Here is a 21,236-nt window from a genome sequence, read left to right on the forward strand (position 1 = left end):
CCACATGCACCGCCCAGGTGAAGAACTGTCATACCCACGGTAACCGCGGATCATGCAGAACTGTCACCCAGGTTACTGAGCTGTCATCTCATCCGAGAGGGATCTCCTCTTATGGGTACACAGACGCCACTGGGTGTATCTAACATATGAAAAATTGTGCCACCTAGGTTGTTATATTAAAATCAACTCATCCCATGGTGCTGGCCAAACCAGAAAAAAATAAAATATATGCATAATCACAATAAAACAAAATGGGAAATAAAGACCTATAAAACGGCCCTCTCCTGTACGGTATGTTGTGATCACTCTATCCGAACCTGCCATTCCGCCTGAAGTTCAGTGTATGTGGTCTCTACGTGAAAAGGGAAAGAAAAATAAAGTTATTATTGAAGCAAGAAAATAAAAAGATTGAGTTATATAACTCTCTTAGTGTATACCAGAGACACCGAGTTACATTCAGCCTGACACAGGAGGCAAGACAACCTCACAGAACATCCCCAAAGTTGTATTCTATATTTAGCCCGTGGGGTTTCAGACTCCCCAACTTATGGATCCAGTTGAGTTCTCTACGTTTCAGTATCCTTGACCTATCGCCACCTCGTCTAGGTTGAGGTATATGGTCTACTATCCAACACCTGAGATCATGTTCCCCATGTTTGACCTCCGCAAAATGCTTGGATACCGGAAGATCCATACGTTTCTTCCGGATGCTCAAGCGATGGTTATTGAGGCGGGTCTTAAACTCGGTCGTTGTCTCTCCCACATATAATAAATTACATGGGCAGGATAATATGTAGACGACATAGCTGGAATCACAGGTTAAATGGAAAGAAATTCCAAAAGATTCACCAGTGCCAGGATGTATAAAATTCCTCCCCTTGCACATATATTTGCAATTAACGCAATTGAGGCAGGGAAAGCAGCCCAGGCCCAACTGCGTTAATGTGGTTTGTCTCAAAGGCCCTTTAGAGCCCAAGTCGGCTTTAACCAGTTGATCTTTCAAATTTCTGGATCGGCGGTAAGAAAGAAAAGGAGGATTCTGAAATTCAGGAATTTCGTTGAAGCATGAGCCTAATAGACCCCAATGCTTCCTCAAAATCCTGTTTATTGAGGAGCTGTGCTCACTATATACTGAAATGAACGGAATTCTATCAGCTTTGCGGACAGTCTTCCGTTTAGTCAGTAGTTCCGTCCTATCCAGATCATGGACTCTATTGATATGCTCCTTCAGCAACCGTTTGGGATACCCCCTGTCCTGAAAAAGTTCACTTTTCTTTATCTAACGGAGTGCCGCTCGTTTTTCTGGACTTATATATATACACTTACCTAAAGAATTATTAGGAACACCATACTAATACGGTGTTGGACCCCTTTTGCCTTCAGAACTGCCTTAATTCTACGTGGTATTGATTCAAAAAGGTGCTGATAGCATTCTTTAGAAATGTTGGCCCATATTGATAGGATAGCATCTTGCAGTTGATGGAGATTTGAGGGATGCACATGCAGGGCACGAAGCTCCCGTTCCACCACATCCCAAAGATGCTCTATTGGGTTGAGATCTGGTGACTGTGGGGGCCATTTTAGTACAGTGAACTCATTGTCATGTTCAAGAAACCAATTTGAAATGATTCGAGCTTTGTGACATGGTGCATTATCCTGCTGGAAGTAGCCATCAGATGATGGATACATGTTCTCATTCTGTTTACGCCAAATTCGGACTCAACAGAAATCTAGACTCATCAGACCAGGCAACATTTTTCCAGTCTTCAACAGTCCAATTTTGGTGAGCTCGTGCAAATTGTAGCCTCTTTTTCCTATTTGTAGTGGAGATGAGTGGTACCCGGTGGGGTCTTCTGCTGTTGTAGCCCATCCGCCTCAAGGTTGTGCGTGTTGTGGCTTCACAAATGCTTTGCTGCATACCTCGGTTGTAACGAGTGGTTATTTCAGTCAACATTGCTCTTCTATCAGCTTGAATCAGTCGGCCCATTCGTCTCTGACCTCTAGCATCCACAAGGCATTTTCGCCCACAGGACTGCAGCATACTGGATGTTTTTCCCTTTTCACACCATTCTTTGTAAACCCTAGAAATGGTTGTGCGTGAAAATCCCAGTAACTGAGCAGATTGTGAAATACTCAGACCGGCCCGTCTGGCACCAACAACCATGCCACGCTCAAAATTGCTTAAATCACCTTTCTTTCCCATTCTGACATTCAGTTTGGAGTTCAGGAGATTGTCTTGACCAGGACCACACCCCTAAATGCATTGAAGCAACTGCCATGTGATTGGTTGACTAGATAATTGCATTAATGAGAAATAGAACAGGTGTTCCTAATAATTCTTTAGGTGAGTGTATATATATATATATATATATATATATATATATATATTTACTACAAGACATAGGGTAGGGCAGAAATCTACCTGTGAGTGACAAAGAGAAATTAAAAGTCAGGCCTCAATTATCCATTTCAGTGAATTCCATTTCCACGCGGTTGCAATTTAAATTATTTTTAAGAATTGTTACATTTAATTAACAGCATATATAGATGATTACTACAAGACACAGGGTAGGGTAACAATCTACCTTTGAGAGATAACGATAAATTGAGTGTGAGGCCTGACATTTAATCATCTGTTAATGTTTTAAATGTATTTCTACACACAGTTGCAATTAATTTTTTTTGGAACTTGTTGAATTTAATTAAAGCATTATATAGGTTACCAGTACACAGGCTAGGGTATCAATTTACCTGTTAATGCAATATAAAGGGTCAGGCCTCAATTGTCCTTTAACGTATATTCAGTTGTAGTATGAATAGTAGGCTGCAGTATCTGGCTTTGGAAAGGCGCAACATTATAGCTGAGGAGAAAGAGAATGAGATTGTGCATTGCACGGCTCACACCTCCTCGCACGATGATGTGGAGGTGACTTCAGAGTCTGACACTGTGCCTTGGAGCCAGGGGTCACAGTGTTCCTCTTGTTTCTCCTTTTTGCAGCCCCAAAGATGGCTTTCAGTGGAGACTGCTCAGTCTTCATTGCCTATTCCTAGAGGGAGCCTTCCTTTTTTCTAAGAAGTGGCAAGGAAACCCCACAATGCCCTACAGCAGATAGTCAAGACAGTCTCCCTGTTGACCACTTGTGTGAGAGCCCTCACCATTTGGGCTGCCCTGTGGAGCAGGTTGGGGAGGAGACTGGTGGACATTCGGAGCAGCTGTTACAGTCATGGATAGTTCATGTTTTTCACTGCCCACTGGGTCAATGTTTTGTGCACCAGTAGAGAGGCAGCACCCCAGCAACATGGCCAAGTCCTTTTGACCCCTCCCACCATATCATAGAGCTGGCTCCCACAGCAGACACTTATCTGCCTCCTCCATGGACCCATCCCCAACAGCAGCAGGGCGCATTGTCGCTCACTCTACCTCTCCTTCCAATCACATGTGTCAAGTCAAGAGTAGCCATGCTGTATTGTAGCTGATGGGCCTTAAAGAGAGTAGTCACACCAGTGGCAATTGCTCAAGTACATCAAGCAGGAAACATCCCGCTGGCTTTGACCTCCCTGGGCTAGGTAGTCAGCGACAATGGGTACAACAGCCTGGCTGCCCTGAACTTGGGTAAAATAACATATGCTCCCTGCATGGCCTTTAAAAAAATCCACTGGCCTGTGCTAGGTGCTGGCAATGTCCAGGAGACTGTCCCTCTTTTCAGCCATTCTCAAATGGTGAGGAACAACCCTCCTAGACCTGAAGCATCATAATGGAATGTAGCTACACCTGCAGCTTTGTCTTTTATGCTTAAGTTGTCCCTCATTCCTCTCATATGTATTTTTGAAGAGACACTGACACTCATGCCTTGTAGCTGTTGGGGACCCACAATGATAAACTCCCATAGGGGAGGAGGAGGTGCTACCACTTGAGGAGGAGGGAGAAAAGTCAGAGTTGGAAGAGAAAGATGATTATGATGGTGACACCCACTATGACACCTAATCGTCTCAGTGGGGGGCGAAGGTGGAAAGAACTGGCTCCTGGGGCATGATGGTCAGAATGGCGACCTGTAGACTCGCTTGCTTACGCAATGACAGACGTATCATTTATATAAGACGTATCAAGCAGTCTGCTGATTACTCTATTGCCATGCTTCGAGACCCTCACTACCAGGGCAAATTGGGGGAATGTTTTCCACTCGCAGAAAGGGAGGACAAATTATTACCAGGAAACACTGTGTACACAGGTTGCCGCAGCTTATGGCGATCAGACGCCTGCCACCAGCATGTCTGAAAGGGAGGCCCCTCTCTGCTTCCCGCTATGAGCAGCAAAAGCCACAGCAGCAGTAGCAGCAGTAGCAGTAGCCATTTCAGTCTCCTCAACATAGTGGAGCAATTTTTCCCCGAGCCCTGCCAGACAAAAGCCAGTCAACAAGCCGACAGCTTTCGCCTCAACGCCCAGGTTCAGGCCTACCTAAACTATGGCCAGTCTCTATCACATACCCTGTTCCCTCACCCCATGGAGACTGGAACAGTGGCTGGAACTGGCACAGCATGCTCTCTATCTTCTTTCTTGTCCAGCCTCCAGTCTCATCTTGGAGAGGGTTTTTAGCACCGTGGTGACATCCAAACAGACCAAATTGTCCTCCGCCAGAGTCCAAAACATCACTTTTGTAAAAATGAACCAAGCCTGGATTCAGGAGGATTTTCATACTCCTCCGGCTGATTCCGGTGAATAGATCTCGCCTAGTTGCCGGTGCCCCATCTTGCCACTGTTGCTGCCTGTCTATCATCATTTTCCTTAAGGCTGCTGCTGTCGCTTTCATCTTGTCATTGCTGGGACCTGGCTACATTCACGTTCTGTATGGCTGCTGCTGCAGCCGTCTCCATTATGCCGCTGACACCATCATGCCACTGATGCCACCTGCCAGCCATCATCTTCCGTAAGGCTGCTGCTTTTCTGCCAAAATGTACAATATGGCTGATGTTGCTCCTCGCTGTTAATATCCTAATGCCACCACCATTAATGCAAATCATCTACCACCACTACCACTATTACTACTTCTGCTACTACTATTACTCATAGACAGCCGTGTAAGTTCCATGCTATGCTGCTTCTGCTGCCGCTACTATTGCAGCCTCATGCCATTATATCCTTAAATTTTTCCACATCTGCACTGCTGCTGATCTCAATTAAAAGATATCTATTTAGGCTCGTTCTAAATGCGCTACTTTTTCTTCTGACAGGTATGACTAGTGCGTACTGTACTTGCAGGCATTCCGACCCTGTCAAGGCATCATTTTTCGACGCTTGGTCCCCCCAAGCCACTTTTTTATTTTTTAATTCAATAACACTGTGTGTTTACACATCATCTGCCCCCCGATAAAGGACAGTTTTTAGAAGCTTTGGAATATGAAAAAGCAGAACACATGTGATAGTGTTAATGCCGTCAAACATGTGTTTATCCATAGCTATGTATGTCAGAGACATCATTTATCATTGTGGTCATTGCATTCCAGAGCTAGGGAAGGGGAGATGGGAAAAAAATCATTAAAAAATTAACAAAAAGAGATAATAAGTTTTCCTAAAAATTCCTAGGGTACTAGAAGGCTATAAGGGGTTATATACCAACTTTCAGGGCAATTGGAGCAACTTAGGTTTGGCTCGAACAGAACCTTTTCAAAAAATTTCCGAACCGGACCTGAAAAGAATCTTGACTGGTTAGCTCATCTCTACTTCCAGCATTCTGAAATAAAAAAATACAGCTTTTTTACATCACACTTCTTTAGTGCCCCCCCAACACTTTTTTTTTAATAGATGTGGTCACATATAAAACACAGATACAGGATCCCTATAGTGCTATCCACTATACATTAGTAGTAGTTCCTATAAGTGACATGTCATCTATGTGACATTATGCATATGTCTGCCACAGTTTATCAGATTGATCACAAACAAAGTGTATACAGGTGAAACTCGAAAAATTAGAATTTGGTGCAAAGTTCATTTATTTCAGTAATGCAACTTAAAAGGTGAAACTAATATATGAGATAGGCTCTTTACATGCAAAGCGAGATATTTCAAGCTTTTACTTGTTGTAATTTGGATGATTATGGCTTACAGTTTATGAAACCCCAAAGTCTCAATTTTGAGGTACCCTTTGCTCAGGGGGTATGGATTAATTTGCTGACTAGAGAGTGACACTTTGAGCCTAGAATATTGAACCTTTTCACAAAATTAAAATTTTAAGCTGCATTAATGCAATACCTTTTCATTTGCATTACTGAAATAAATGGACTTTATGGCACAATATTCAAATTTTTCGAGTTTCACCTGTATGTGCAAATAAATGTATCCTAATATTTGCAAGACACAGCATCCTCATATGAGTCACAGTGCTGTCATGCACATACCTGAGGCAGCATCTAATGTAATGCAATGCTAATTCCAAAAGGCCTAACATCACCCAACATATAAAACCAAAAAAGGGACTCAAAAATGGTAGAGATTTGAAGTGATGTCCGGGGTAATATCAAATTATTTATATCTGTGTCTCAATCTGTGAGAAAACAAAAACGATCAGTTGAGCGCCAGATGACAGATATTCATACGGATAACCAGTCTAAGGATGATTGGTCCCAGAATGGATATTATAGTGATAGAATAAAAATGTTGTGCTATTACACCTGATTCTACGGGTGCACGTATTCAATAGAAACAATGATATATAGATAACAATGCTACTGACACAAAATTGTGCTCTAAATTTTGAAAGCGTGCATCCATACGGATTTTTACTCACTTCACCAGGGGGGGGGCGCAAGATAAAGCTCAAGACACTTGACGCCATAAATCCCCCCTCGCCGAGATCGCCTGTAGAATGTTAGGTATCCTTGCAGTCCTTCAGATAGATGACCCGGTGGACTCCAATAGTTAAGCAAGGTTCCTTTAATAAATGAATCAGCTCAACGTGTTTCGGGGTTATTATAGACCCCTTCCTTTATTGCTCCTGAGGAAGGGGTCTATAATAACCCCGAAATGCGTTGAGCTGATTGATTTATTAAAGGAACCTTGCTTAATTATTGGAGTCCACCGGGTCGTCTATCTGAAGGACCGCAAGGATACCTAACATTCTACAGGTGATCTCGGCGAGGGGGGGTTTATGGCGTCAAGTGTCTTGAGCTTTATCTCGCGCCTCCCCCCTTGGTGAAGTGAGTAAAAATCCGTATGGATGCACGCTTTCAAATTTTAGAGCACAATTTTGTGTCAGTAGCATTGTTATCTATATATCATTGTTTCTATTGAGTACGTGCACCCGTAGAATCAGGTGTAATAGCAACACATTTTTATTCTATCACTATAATATCCATTCTGGGACCAATCATCCTTAGACTGGTTATCCGTATGAATATCTGTCATCTGGCGCTCCACTGATCGTTTTAGTTTTCTCACTCTTGTACCACGTCTGCTAGTCAGAGCCCTGTAGTGTGAGCAGCCTTCTGCCATTGGCTTCAGTCTTGGTTTCTACTTTGGTACTCCTTGGCGCCTCCTATTCCCCACCTCTTTCCCCGTCAGATTTCCACCTATTCTTTTCCTTGCACCCCTCCATCCCTCATCCTTCCTTTATACTTTTGTTTCCCCTCCATCCCACACATCCCACTTTCCCATCCCCTTTTTTCCTCCCCTGTCCAACCCACTCCCGTCCCATTGTTTGCATCACCGTTCATCCACTTTCCCTCACCCACCTCTTGTTTCCCTCAATACTGACGCTCCTTTTTTCTATATTTTTTCAAATAGTGTACTTTAGTTTTAATTGGTAATACATTACTATTCAACTGTATATGTTACGGTAATTCCACTCTGAGAATTTGCGATACCCGCTGATTACTTCAGCTGATAATAGTGAGTCATATATTTTATCTCAACAGAGGGATATCTATTTGATAAGCCAATCATACTGGACAAGAGAGCTGTGCCTCCCTTGGTGGATGATTGACATCACGTTCCATCAATCTGCCTGGGACTTTGTAGCTAGTAGTGCAACGTGCCAGACCGCAGGGGAAACACTTGAGGCTACGCTGGGCCGATGGGGGTAGTGGTTCATTTACTAACGGTTAGCAGAGCCTCCCTGGGCCAGCAGTGCAGTGGATGGGAAGACAGCACTAAATCCTCTGGGGCACTCTTGATTGCAGGGAACACCAGCCAGATGGAAGTGAAGGTGCCTTTGATGGTGTAGGTGTTTAAGGTGCTTTGGTGTGGGACGCTGCAGTAGGAGGACATTTGCAAGTCATGTCTCGCCTCCTGAATGATTGACAGGGAAAACAGCCCATGAGTGTCTATACTTGAATATATACTGGGTTGTTCGTACCATATGGTGTCATGCTGTACACAGGTGCAGTTTCACTGCTCCCCGTCCCTTCAGCTTTTGGTTGCTCTTTTGGAAAATGGATAAGGAATATTCAGTTGATTCCCTAAGTGGTTCCTATGATGATTCATTCCCAGTTGCTCGTTTGTCATTTGTACACTGGACATGTTTACACTGAGCAATGATTGGGGAGAAACTATCATATTAACAATCCTTTGGCTGATCATTGGTCCCTATAAATGGGCCCATTAGTGCTGATGCTTGTGCAATAGAGCCGGATTGGGGGTATGCACTCTGACGCCAATAATATGCAATGGCTGGGTCAGGTGTAAGTGATAGTTTATAGTTTTGTTCGTGACGCAAATTGCAGCGTGCACAGGGTACTAACACAGGGCCCTTTAAGGTGTTGTAACTCACGTACCAGGTTAGGAATGCCAGAGTGGTGTAATGTCTCTGTGTGGTAATGGCAATAGTGTCAAAGGTGTTTTCTATATGGGTACGGCTGGACTCCTGGATCCTGGCTCACTTGCAATAAAATGAGTGTGGTGCTAGTAGGAGTAATTGAGGAACTTGAAGCAGTAATTGAGATCCAGACCTTTGATAAAGTTCAAACGTGTCTTTACTAGTTGCAGCTTTGATCCAAGCGAGATACAGCAATAGTCTTTGGTCCCAGCAGGTATCAGCAATGTGTGGCAGGAAATTATCTTCTGCTCTATCATGTGCCTGGAGCTTTTGCAGGAAAGGACGTCTTCTTGTTGCTCTGTAATGTGGCAGTAGTTTATCTTCTGCACTGACTATCTTCTGCTGTCTTGGGGACTGACTAGCTGAGGAGGAATTTGGCTTCTCCTGGGTCTCTGGTCTGTACTCACAGCTATTGTCTCAGGGTATGCTTCTTCCTGTAACAGGAGGTGGCTGCTTGCTTTCTTCCAGCTGAGGCTGCAAGGCTCAGGCTGGGGATGATAATCAATTGTCTCAGCCGAGACAAGATCCTGGTTTTGGATCCCTATATCTGGGAGCTCCCTGGGAGCTAGCCTGGATAGCTGGCACACTAGCTTAACTTCCTTCTCTCCCCATGAGGCAGGATATGGAATAATCCACTCTGCTCAGAGAGGGGGGAGCTAAACTGGAATGTACTATTCCAGCCTAGGAACACTAAACTGGCTTAAGTCCCTGCTAACACATTGCTGCCACCTGCTGGTGAACATAAAGAATGACAACAATATATATGTAACAAGTCTTTCAATGCACATTCGTGAGGATATTATGTGAAATTACACAAGATGACAATGTGAATGCTCTTAAGAGATTGTAGCAGGGTAGAAGAGTTTCGTAACACAACTCTGGGGTGTTACATTTGCATCTCCATCAACATTGAATTTAAAGCATACTTGTTCAGCTTTTTCTGTCACACTTCATAGACTTCTAAAATAGAAGCACGCATGTCATAAAAGTTCAAAACTGTTTACAGGGGGTTAAGCCTCTGCAAAATGCACGGTATGAAACCAAAGAACTTAAAAAGTGAACAAATAAAAAATGACACAAAAATAATACAATAAAAAAAATGTAGAGTTTTAAAAGGGTTTGTACACAAACATAGAAAAGGATTCTTTATGGTAAGAGCAGAGAGACTATGGAACTCTCTGCCTGAGGAGGTGGTGATGGTGAGTACAATAAAGGAATTCAAGAGAGGCCTGGATGTATTTCTGGAGCGTAATAATATTACAGGCTATAGCTACTAGAGAGGGGTCGTTGATCCAGGGAGTTAGTCTGATTGCCTGATTGGAGTCGGGAAGGAAAGTGGGGAAAATTGGCTTCCTCTGGATAAACTTGCAGGATAACAGGCCGAACTGGATAGACAAATGTCTTTTTTAGGCCTTATGTACTATGTTACTATGTTATGTACTATGTTTTTCATCTTAATTAAACCAATTACCTGTAACAGTGTGTTAAAAAATCTTTAAAAAAAAAAACATGCTCCTTTCCAGACAACCTCTGTTCCAGCAATGTGGCTCCGATGTGGTCCCCATTGGACTGAAAGTGATCAGGGTTGCCAACCATCCAGGAATTTCCAGACTTTTTTGCTATGTCCATGAAATTAAATAGATGTGTCCATGTTTGTTTGTTTTTTTGAGGCTGGTGATATTTGACTAGATTATTTTGGTGGCAAATATGATTATTTTACAGCTCATAGTATATGCTGGTAATGGGTTCTTATCAGTATATTGACCTATAGACATGTATATACATAATCTTTATAATTCACTATGGTTTGCCAATTTGTCCATAAAAAATGTTGGCTGTCCGTGATTTTGGGATAAGTTGTCAAGAAAAAATTTAAATTCTGGTTGGCAACTATCTGGGTCATGAAACTGCTGCAGCCAAATCAATAACTTTAGTGGCAACATTTGCAAAAAATGGCATATCAGGGCTGTTATGGCAACACTCCATGTCCACCACCATCCTGCTTTCTGGGGTGGGCACAGGCGCTGCATCTTTCACCCTCTTCCTGCTTCTGAGATTCTGAAGCCCCAGTTCCGCCAGTCCTGCCAATCCTACGTGGCTTCTTCTTAGAGCAGGTCGTTCCCTGCTCCTGCCAACTAAGTCCATCCTTCCCCTGTTCTTAGGGCACGTGCCCTTGATGACTTTTAAAGGGCCAGCATGCATGCACCCTGATCTGTTCCAGCCTATGGCTGGCCATCTGTGGGTATTTAAGACAACTTCCCCTAGGGTAGGGTGCCTGAGCAATAGAGGTATCTAGCTTGCTAGTCTCTATGTAAGATGTGCTGTACTGCCTGACTGTACTAACTTCTGCCCATATTGACTGTAACGGACCGTTTTCAGCAGACAAGGGGTTAAAATCCGTTTAGGCGATGTGCCCCTTTCTGAGAGACAGGCACAGCTACTGCAGGACACCAACCTCCCGAACTGGATACAAAATAGCACTCCAAACTGGAACCTCACGAATAGCTGCTAGCAGACGAACAGGAATCAGCTTATACTCCTGGCAATCAGTCTCTAACAGCATACAGCGGATCCCCCCAATAACGAGACAAGGCTCCGTGTTGAGGGTCAAGCAGTGGTCTGAGGTGCTGGTATACCCAGCCTGGTTTTTATTACAGTCTTTTCAAATACAGGACCGCCCACAGGGAGGTATAAAACAACCAATCACATATCAGTTACATCCCACATATTCCCTCCCCTTATCCTGAGAGGAAACTCAATTACACATACAGTTAAAACATACTTTCTACCTAACTTTCATAACTCTAAAACCATACATCACATTCACATAAAAATTACATATTCACAATCAATCCATTCAGGGGAACAACATATTACAAAATGGCATGAATCAGACCAGGGGTTGAAAAGTTAGTAAAAGTATCTTTTGGACCCTGGCTGGCAGCATGGAAATCTGGCTCAAGCAGGTTTTACAGAGACAATACATCCCCACAATGCATCATGGTTTCCACCTCTCTGCCCTGGAGACACCCGAGGCGTAATCCAATTATCTCTCAAGACAAAGAGGAATCACCAATACACATGTGGATATAACAGGACAGACATCACCATTTAAACACACAATGGGACAATGGCACAATAGAAACACACCCAGCATATTCCTCTTAAGATGACAAGTTACACTTATTATAAATTGTTACAACTTTGTGAGTTTACATTGGCCATACATATAACTTACATCAATTTAAACAGTATAACTTGGGGACAAACCTATCCAAAATTCACTTGAATAGGTTCAGGGGTTTAAAAGTTAGTATGGGCCATAATCCTGAGGCAAGAGGCTGATAAACAGGCCTCTCCAAAACCCAGTGGCGAGGTTGGTTTCGCCACACATCTCCCCCCCCCCAGGGAAGACTAACCAGATACCTGACCTCACGCCGGTCAGTACCTGAGTTAGTCTGGCAGCCCACCCACAACCCAATACTGGACCTGTTGCATTTGGTAGCCTGTCTCTGTCCAGTGAGTCCACCAAGGTTATGTTGGAAGCTGGTACTCCCGGTCTCTGTGTTGCTCCCTGGCTTAGAGTCTGGTTGTTGGAGGGGGAGACAGACTGTCTCTACCCCCTGTGCTGTAAGTGCAGAGACCACGGTCCCATCTGCACTGTTGTGGGGCTTACTGTCTCCCCTTGGTGCGTTAAGCTGCCGCTGGAGAGAGGGGGTAACGAGCTCCTCTCCCATACATACTTCCAGCCGCTGGGGAGGGCGACCGACCGTCTCCGCTCCCAATACAGTGTCCTGCTGCTGGGGAAAGGAGACTGGGCTCTCTATTCCCTGCTGGACACTCTGCCGCTGGGGAATGGAGACTGGGCTCCCAATTCCCCAAAAATCACTCTGCTGCTGGGGGGCAGGAACAACTGTCACGTCTGCAGGTTTTTCAATAGAGGATCGCAACTGCGGAGTTATATGATCAATCAGATATGAATCTCAGGCGTCACTCACAGTCTTAAAGGTGAGTTAGAGATTCTACCATCACGTGATCACGGAACACACCCATAATTCAACACAGAACTATTGCTTCATAGACGGTGGTTAGTAGATGAAACACTATTTATGCAGTGGCTGCAGCAGGGATAATGTTAGGGTACGCCACAGTACTATTGCTTCATAGACGGTGGTTAGTAGATGAAACACATTTATATAGTGGCTGCAGCAGGGATAATGTTAGGGTACGCCACAGTACTATTGCTTCATAGACGGTGGTTAGTAGATGAAACACATTTATGCAGTGGATATAGCCTGCAAGCAGGCAGAGGAGAAGCGCTCTCTCTCCTGAAGGGTACTTGCGATTGGCAGTAGCTGTGTGATGGGGGAGACTCCCGGATGGCTGTAGTCTGAGGACTGAGCGGGTCCGTCTTCCAGATGGCAGGTGTGGAGAGAGCAGGGTCCGTCTTCCAGATGACAGGTGTGGAAGGAGCAGGTTCCGGTTTGGTGTAATGTCCAATACAGGTTCGTGAGGCAGCAGGCGTTCTGACAATAATCACAGCACGCCATGCCGCCTCACGAGTGCCCTTAAGTAAAACCAGGAAGTGCGCAGCGCTCGCCGATTGGTCGGGATGACTTCCGCGTTCCACCCTGGAACGCATCCGTCACGCCACTCCCTGGAGTTCGCACGACTTCCGCGTTCCACAGTGGAACGCAGGGGATCGCGGCAGACGAGCAAGAGGCCGCCCCGTCGGTGATATTACAACAACTACCTCTGCCCCCTGTAACTCAGCCTGCCGCTGGGGAGGGAGGACGCTGCTCTCCTCTCCCTGCATTTCACACTGCCTTCCCGGCATATCACTCTGCTGCTGGGGGTCAGGAACAACTACCTCTGCCGCCTGTAACTCAGCCTGCCACTGGGGAGGGAGGACGCTGCTCTCCTCTCCCTGCACTTCACACTGCCTTCCCGGCATATCACTCTGCTGCTGGGGGGCAGGAACAACTACCTCTGCCCCCTGTAACTCAGCCTGCCGCTGGAGAGGGAGGACGCTGCTCTCCTCTCCCTGCACTTCACACTGCCGCTGGGGAATGGAGACTGGGCTCCCAATTCCCTGCAATTCACACTGCCGCTGGGGAATGGAGACTGGGCTCCCGATTCCCTGCTGGACACTCTGCCGCTGGGGAGGGGAGACTGAGCTCTCTCTGTCCCGCAACTGTAACTTCCGGTGGAGGTCCACCCAACGTGGCAGCTGACCGTCACCTTCTGCCCGGTATAGTAGGGTCTTGAACACTAGACTCCTCACGAACTTCACGTATTTCTCAGCTGGATTGGGTCAGAAGAAGTTCAGCCGCAACCACATCATACGGTCAAATTCCTCCACAGAGTATCTGTACTCCACTGCTGGTTCCATCCTGGTGCTTTTAGGGTCGCTGTACTGAGACATGCGTTGCCCTTAAGTTGTAAAATCCAAAGAAATGGTGTCTCCTGTAGTTGTCCTTCTGGCTGTAGGAACGATCTCGCTGCTTGCCACCAATGTAACGGACCGTTTCAGCAGACAAGGGGTTAAAATCCGTTTAGGCGATGTGCCCCTTTCTGAGAGACAGGCACAGCTACTGCAGGACACCAACCTCCCGAACTGGATACAAAATAGCACTCCAAACTGGAACCTCACGAATAGCTGCTAGCAGACGAACAGGAATCAGCTTACACTCCTGGCAATCAGTCTCTAACAGCATACAGCGGATCCCCCCAATAACGAGACAAGGCTCCGTGTTGAGGGTCAAGCAGTGGTCTGAGGTGCTGGTACACCCAGCCTGGTTTTTATTACAGTCTTTTCAAATACAGGACCGCCCACAGGAGGTATAAAACAACCAATCACATATCAGTTACATCCCACATATTCCCTCCTCTTATCCTGAGAGGAAACTCAATTACACATACAGTTAAAACATACTTTCTACCTAACTTTCATAACTCTAAAACCATACATCACATTCACATACAAATTACATATTCACAATCAATCCATTCAGGGGAACAACATATTACAAAATGGCATGAATCAGACCAGGGGTTGAAAAGTTTGTAAAAGTATCTTTTGGGCCCTGGCTGGCAGCATGGCAATCTGGCTCAAGCAGGTTTTACAGAGACAATACATCCCCACAATGCATCATGGTTTCCTCCTCTCTGCCCTGGAGACACCTGAGGCGTAATCCAAATATCTCTCAAGACAAAGAGGAATCACCAATACACATGTGGATATAACAGGACAGACATCACCATTTAAACACACAATGGGACAATGGCACAATAGAAACACACCCAGCATATTCCTCCCAAGCTGACAAGTTACACTTATTATAAATTGTTACAACTTTGTGAGTTTACATTGGCCATACATATAACTTACATCAATTTAAACAGTATAACTTGGGGACAAACCTATCTAAAATTCACTTGAATAGGTTAAGGGGTTTAAAAGATAGTATGGGCCATAATCCTGAGGCAAGAGGCTGATAAACAGGCCTCTCCAAAACCCAGTGGCGAGGTTGGTTTTGCCACATTGACCTTTTGCTGCCTGCCGAGACCTTGGACCTGTTTCATAGGCATGTACTCTGCCTGCCCTGACTTCTGCCTGTTTCTTGACTACGAGTATTGCCTGCTTCACACTGGTGTCTCTGACCCCTGTGGTAAACTACCAACTACACCTGGACTTCCAAGAGGTGCAGCCTGGTGTTTCCCTTGCAGCGAAGACCAGATCCCTGTATAGGGGCCAAAGGGTGAAAATCAGGGGCCAGAATAATGCCCTTAGGTCTAACCCAAAGTTAACCCAGTTTGTTAGCACAGTGATTCCACACCCACAGCCAGTGACAACTTCTCACTGCTCTGCCATGGCCTGTAGGTCTTCCACACATAATCACTGAGGCCATTTATTGACTGTAATGCTCTCATGAACAATAATGGGTCATCATTGCCTCTGGTCTGGTGGAGACCGCTGGGAGCTGCACCACTGGAATGGGGGTCATCTAGAAAGGTCATTAGGGGTTTGTTGGTTTGTTTGTTTGTTTGCTGCTTCTGGCCATAAGTTTTATTCATGAGGCTGTGTCAACTCCTTCTCTGAAAAAAACAAAACACTGCATCAATCAGATAATAGCCATGGGTTAAGCTCTGCTCAGCTAGTTTAGCAGATGCTGCAGATAAAATACAATATAGTATTACACAGCACCCAATAAACCATGTAAGGCATAACAGGGCTGGGAAAAGGCATTTTTTCTAGATAAACAGTTACATTGATAATGTGATTTCTCTGTTTAGAATTTACTCCTGATTTTGGCAAAACAATAAAAATCCATGCAAAACTGCATCAAAAGTTCACTGTGAAAAGTATTGGGGTCATTTATCAAACTGGTGTAAAGTAGAACTAGTTAGTTGCCCATAGCAACCAATCAGATTCTACCTTTCATTTTCGACAGCTCCAGTTTGATAAATGACCCCATATATACTGTATATAATTTGAAAGCAGTGGACTTTATAATATGAACAGGCAGTTATTATGAACTATATAAAAACGTGTTGTATTAAAATATATCAAACCCGTTTTTAAAAACTACTTATGTTCAAAGCTCATGAACATGGTAATGTCATGTGCACATACTCTTTACAATCTGTAGTCCCTAGGAGTTTGTGTTACATGCTGCCTCAATGAAGTACCATAATCTGCATGAGGCCTTATTCACACATCAGTTATTTGATCAGTCTTTTCAATCAGTGACGGGTCCAAAACATAGGAGGAAATCTTTCCATTATACTGTCTCTTATAGCTTTGTAGTATCCACTCCTGGTTTTGGCTCACAACCTTGAGCCCAAGAATGAGCGCTTCTGTCTGTATTGATGGAAGCGCTCATTGCTTCTGGCCTCTGGCAGCTGTGCTGTGGGCCCCCGGAGGAGCTGTGGGCCCCGGCCCTTGCCCAGGTATGCCGGGTGCTGACGCCAACTTTGCAGAGAAAGATCAGGTAAAGTTAATATTTTTGCCCAAACCTTTTGTTCTCCCAGAAAATAAGATGCTGCCAAAAGTGTCTGGCAATGGTTTTTTGCTCTCTCCCATTGAATTCACTTACACATTCGGCTTAACCAAATGTGTTTGTGTATGTCAGAAGGGAGATGGGAAAGAGAGCTGTCAGCCAAACCATCGTTCTGCCGACGACTACAGAATGTGTATGGCTGGCTTTAGAAATCATCTAAGCCTTGCTTTAGGTGATCAATTGTTTCTGATAAAACCGTTGTCGAGGTACTGATAAATAGTATATCACCCAAGTTTATCAAGTCCAACCTATAATTCTACTGTGTTGATGGGAGGAAAGCAAAAACCATTATGACATGGTTGTCAATTACACCATACTAAAGTAAAAAAAATCAGTCTTGAGTCCAAATATGGCAATCCAAATGAATCTCTGGATCAGTGGCCTATCTCTAGAAATCTACTACCCATAACTTATGATATTATTGCTTTTAAGAAAGGAATTAGACTGACCCTTCTTGAAATTGTTCAATAAATCAACCAGCCTATTCCACAGGTTACAATATTGGCAGCATATTAATCATCTGTACTATATAGATCCGTATTATGACTGTGCATGAGGGGAACTAGTAGTGTTGGTCGAGCACCAAAGTGCTTGTGTGCTTGAGTAGAACACTCCCCGATGCTCGACAGAGCACCCAAGTCTGCTTAGGAGTCCCTGCTCTGACTTCATATATAGCTATGTCCATATATGGAGTCAGTGCTTGGGGACAACCAGCGTATTTAAATATAATTTAGCCTCTATTTCTGAAAAGTTTCTGGCAGGATTTTAACTCAGAACCTTCTATATCACAGCCAAGAATCTTAACCACTACACTATAGAGCTGGCTGCATGGCCAGTTACCTTTAAAAAAAAATGAAAAAATTTGAAGTAAGTATTTTTATACAGCAGAAGTCTCATATTTTTATTTTTTTTGTAACTGGCTATGCAGGTCTATAGTGTAGTGGCTAACATTCTGGGCTGTAATGTAGAAGGTTGTGAGTTTGAATCCCGTCAGGAACTTTTCAGAAATAGAGGCAAAATTTAATTTAAACATATATAAGTTTTTAGCCATGATATATTTACATATATTATCATATATTTAGAATATATAATATATTATAATATTTGTAAATATATTATGGCTAAAACATCAGTAGTAGTTTCCCACATATTATGCATTCATATATATCAGAAGTATGATTTTATATATATTTATATATATATATATATATATATACATACATACACAGTCCTGATAAAAAGTTTAAGACCACTTGAAAAATGGCAAAAAACCTTATTTAGCATGGCTGGATCTTAACAAGGTTCCAAGTAGAGCTTCAACATGCAACATGAAGAAATGGGAGCATTCAATTTAATGAAAACAACGAATAAACTGAAACAGGCTGTTTTTCAGCTGATCAAAAGTTTAGGACCACAGCTCCAAAAAAAACCTAAACCCACCCAAAACAGAAATCCAACTTCCAAACATGAATTCAGTAATGAGTAGCTCCGCCGTTATTGTTTATCACTTCAAAAATTTGTTTCGGCATGCTTGATGCAAGCGTTTCCATGAGGTGAGTGGGAACATTTCTCCAAGTGGTGAAGACAGCCGCACGAAGGCCATCTACTGTCTGGAACTGTTGTCCATTTTTGTAAACTTCCCTTGCCATCCATCCCCAAAGGTTCTCAATTGGATTTAGATCAGGGGAACACGCAGGATGGGCCAAAAGAGTGATGTTATTCTCCTGGAAGAAGTCCCTTGTCCTGCGGGCATTGTGTACTGTAGCGTTGTCCTGTTGAAAAACCCAGTCGTTACCACACAGACGAGGGACCTCAGTCATGAGGAAGGCTCTCTGCAACATCTGGACATAGCCAGCGGCCGTTTGACGCCCCTGCACTTCCTGAAGCTCCATTGTTCCACTGAAGGAAAAAGCACCCCAGACCATTATGGCGCCCTTCCACTGTGGCACGTAGAAAACATCTCAGGTGGGATCTGCTTGTCCTGCCAGTAATGTTGGAAACCATCAGGACCATCAAGGTTAAACATCTCAGGGCCTTAATTTGGGTCCAGGGTCGTCCAGGGTCTTGACGGACAGCCAATTGGATCCTCCGGCTCAGTGCTGATGAAATTTTTTTGGGTCTTCCACTTGACTTTTTTGTTCCATAACCCTCAGGATCATTTAATAAATTCCAAATGACTGTCTTACTGCGTCCCACCTCAGCAGCGATGGCGCGCTGTGAGAGACCCTGCTTGTGCAGTTCAACAACCCGACGACGTTCAAAAAGGGAGAGTTTTTTTGCCTTTGCCATCACAATGTGTGACTACCTGACAGAAAATGACAATGAATCCACATCTTTGCACAGATTTGGCCTTTTAAAGGCATGTGGTCCTAAAATTTGGATCAGCTGAAAAACAGCCTGTTTCAGTTTAATCGTTATTTTCAATTAATTGAATGCTCAAATTTTTTTGGTCTCACTCTCATTTCTTCTTGTTGCATGTTGAAGCTCTACTTGGAACCTTGTTAAGATCAAACAATGTAAAATAAGATTTTTTGCCATTTTTCAAGTGGTCTTAAACTTTTGATCAGGACTGTATATATACATATATATATATATATATATATATTTAGTAATTAAAAAAAAATTCAATTACTAAAAAAATAAAATAATTTAATTTATCCTCCATTTTTGAAAAGGTTCTGATGGAATTTGAACTCTCAACCTTCTACATTACAGCCCAGAATGTTAACCACTACACAATAAAGCTGCATGGCCGGTTGCATAAAAAAAAAAAATCATATATGAGACTTCTGCTCTATAGAAAAACTTACTACTAGTAAGTATTCCTATACAGCAGAAGTCTCATATTTATTTTATTTATTTTTATTTTTTATAATTAACTGGCCATGCAGTTCTATAGTGTAGTGTTTAACATTCTTAGCTGTAATGTAGAAGGTTGTGAGTTCAATTCCCACAAGAAACTTTTCAGATATAGAGGCTAAATTAGATTTAAATGCGCTCGAGCACACGTGATATTCGCCCAACACTAGGAACTACTGTATAAATATTTTACAAAATAGATTGGTCTTAACATTGTATATTTTCATATACCCCATCTCATTTTGTCAGTCTACTTTTTTCAGGTATCTTTAAAATTGAAGACTCTGCCCAAGTTGCACGACTTTGGGGAATCAGAAAAAACCGTCCAGCAATGAACTACGATAAACTAAGCCGTTCTATTCGGCAGTACTACAAAAAAGGCATCATCCGTAAGCCTGATGTATCTCAACGCCTTGTTTATCAGTTTGTGCAACCACTATAAAATCTACACAAACAAGGATGTAAAAGAAGATAAGAAATTCTAAAATGATTAAATTGCTGACAAGACAAAAAACTCTGTGTGCTGAGTAACTAGAGGAGCAGGCTCATTCTCGTAGAGACTATTTTCTACAGATAATTTTTGACAAACAGCAATATATTCTGCTCTTTGTGATCAAGCCCTGGTGCACATCACACACATGCTGTTTGCAAAATGTCATGTTTCAAAGGATGTTAAGCAACACAGGATAGTCTGAACTGTGAATTTAGTCTTCTTCACTACATACTTGCTTTACAGGTACTCACTGATGTGAGACCTACTGGACTTAATGACCTTACAGGACAATGGGAGGTGGGAAGAAAGCAGGACAGAGTGACCAAAAGCATTGCAAGCATACAAAAATAAGAGCTAACTGCTATAATATTGTAACACCTACAATATTTGAGCAAAGATTGATGTGAATGAATGTTTGTCAGACAGTCCATACAAGCTTATGAAGTAATATGTTTTATAAGCATTATTTATTGAAGTAATATAACCTGATAAATTAACCCAGAAAGTGACAATATGGGTGTATGGCTAAAATATATAAATTCATTGTTAGGTACAGACTGCAGAGATAGAGAGGAATGGTGCAAGCTGGCAAAAATTTGATTTCCTATGGGATGCAATCAGTTATTCCTTTGTTTAATATAGATTACAATAATGTCAAATACATTTGATTCAGAAAAATTGTAGGAAAAATGTGTCCTATCTTTATTGTTTCTCACTATTTATGCATATCTGGAATATATCTTCATTCGTCTAAAGATGTTGTAATTGTTTCCCATTTTGACATGTATTAAATTAAATAGCATTTTCATTAACACTAAGTCTAAAGGCCACCATAGATGTATATGGGGGATTCGGGAGGGAGTCAGGAGAGAGTTGTCGGCCAAATGATTGTTCTGCTGACAGCTATTGAATGTGTGTGATCGCCTTTAGGTCTATAAAGTATGTGATGTTTGCAACATTTTACTCATAATAACAGTAATCACATAATTAAAGGACATCTGTCATCAGATT

General features: G+C 43.1%; 1 protein-coding gene across 5 annotated transcripts in view; it reads left to right on the forward strand.

The window, feature by feature from the left end:
• The window catches only part of SPDEF (SAM pointed domain containing ETS transcription factor), a 131,908-nt gene extending 111,104 nt beyond the window's left edge, over positions 1-20,804 (forward strand). For all 5 annotated transcript variants that reach the window (XM_040424173.1, XM_040424171.1, XM_040424174.1 and 2 more), the window contains one exon: positions 19,996-20,804. In XM_040424173.1, coding sequence (XP_040280107.1) covers positions 19,996-20,174 — 179 coding nt within the window. In that variant the 3' untranslated portion in view covers positions 20,175-20,804. The remainder of the gene's footprint in view (positions 1-19,995) is intronic.
• Positions 20,805-21,236: the final 432 nt, after the last annotated feature.

The sequence above is a fragment of the Bufo bufo genome, chromosome 3 (assembly GCF_905171765.1).
Source record: "Bufo bufo chromosome 3, aBufBuf1.1, whole genome shotgun sequence".
Classification (NCBI taxonomy): domain Eukaryota; kingdom Metazoa; phylum Chordata; class Amphibia; order Anura; family Bufonidae; genus Bufo; species Bufo bufo.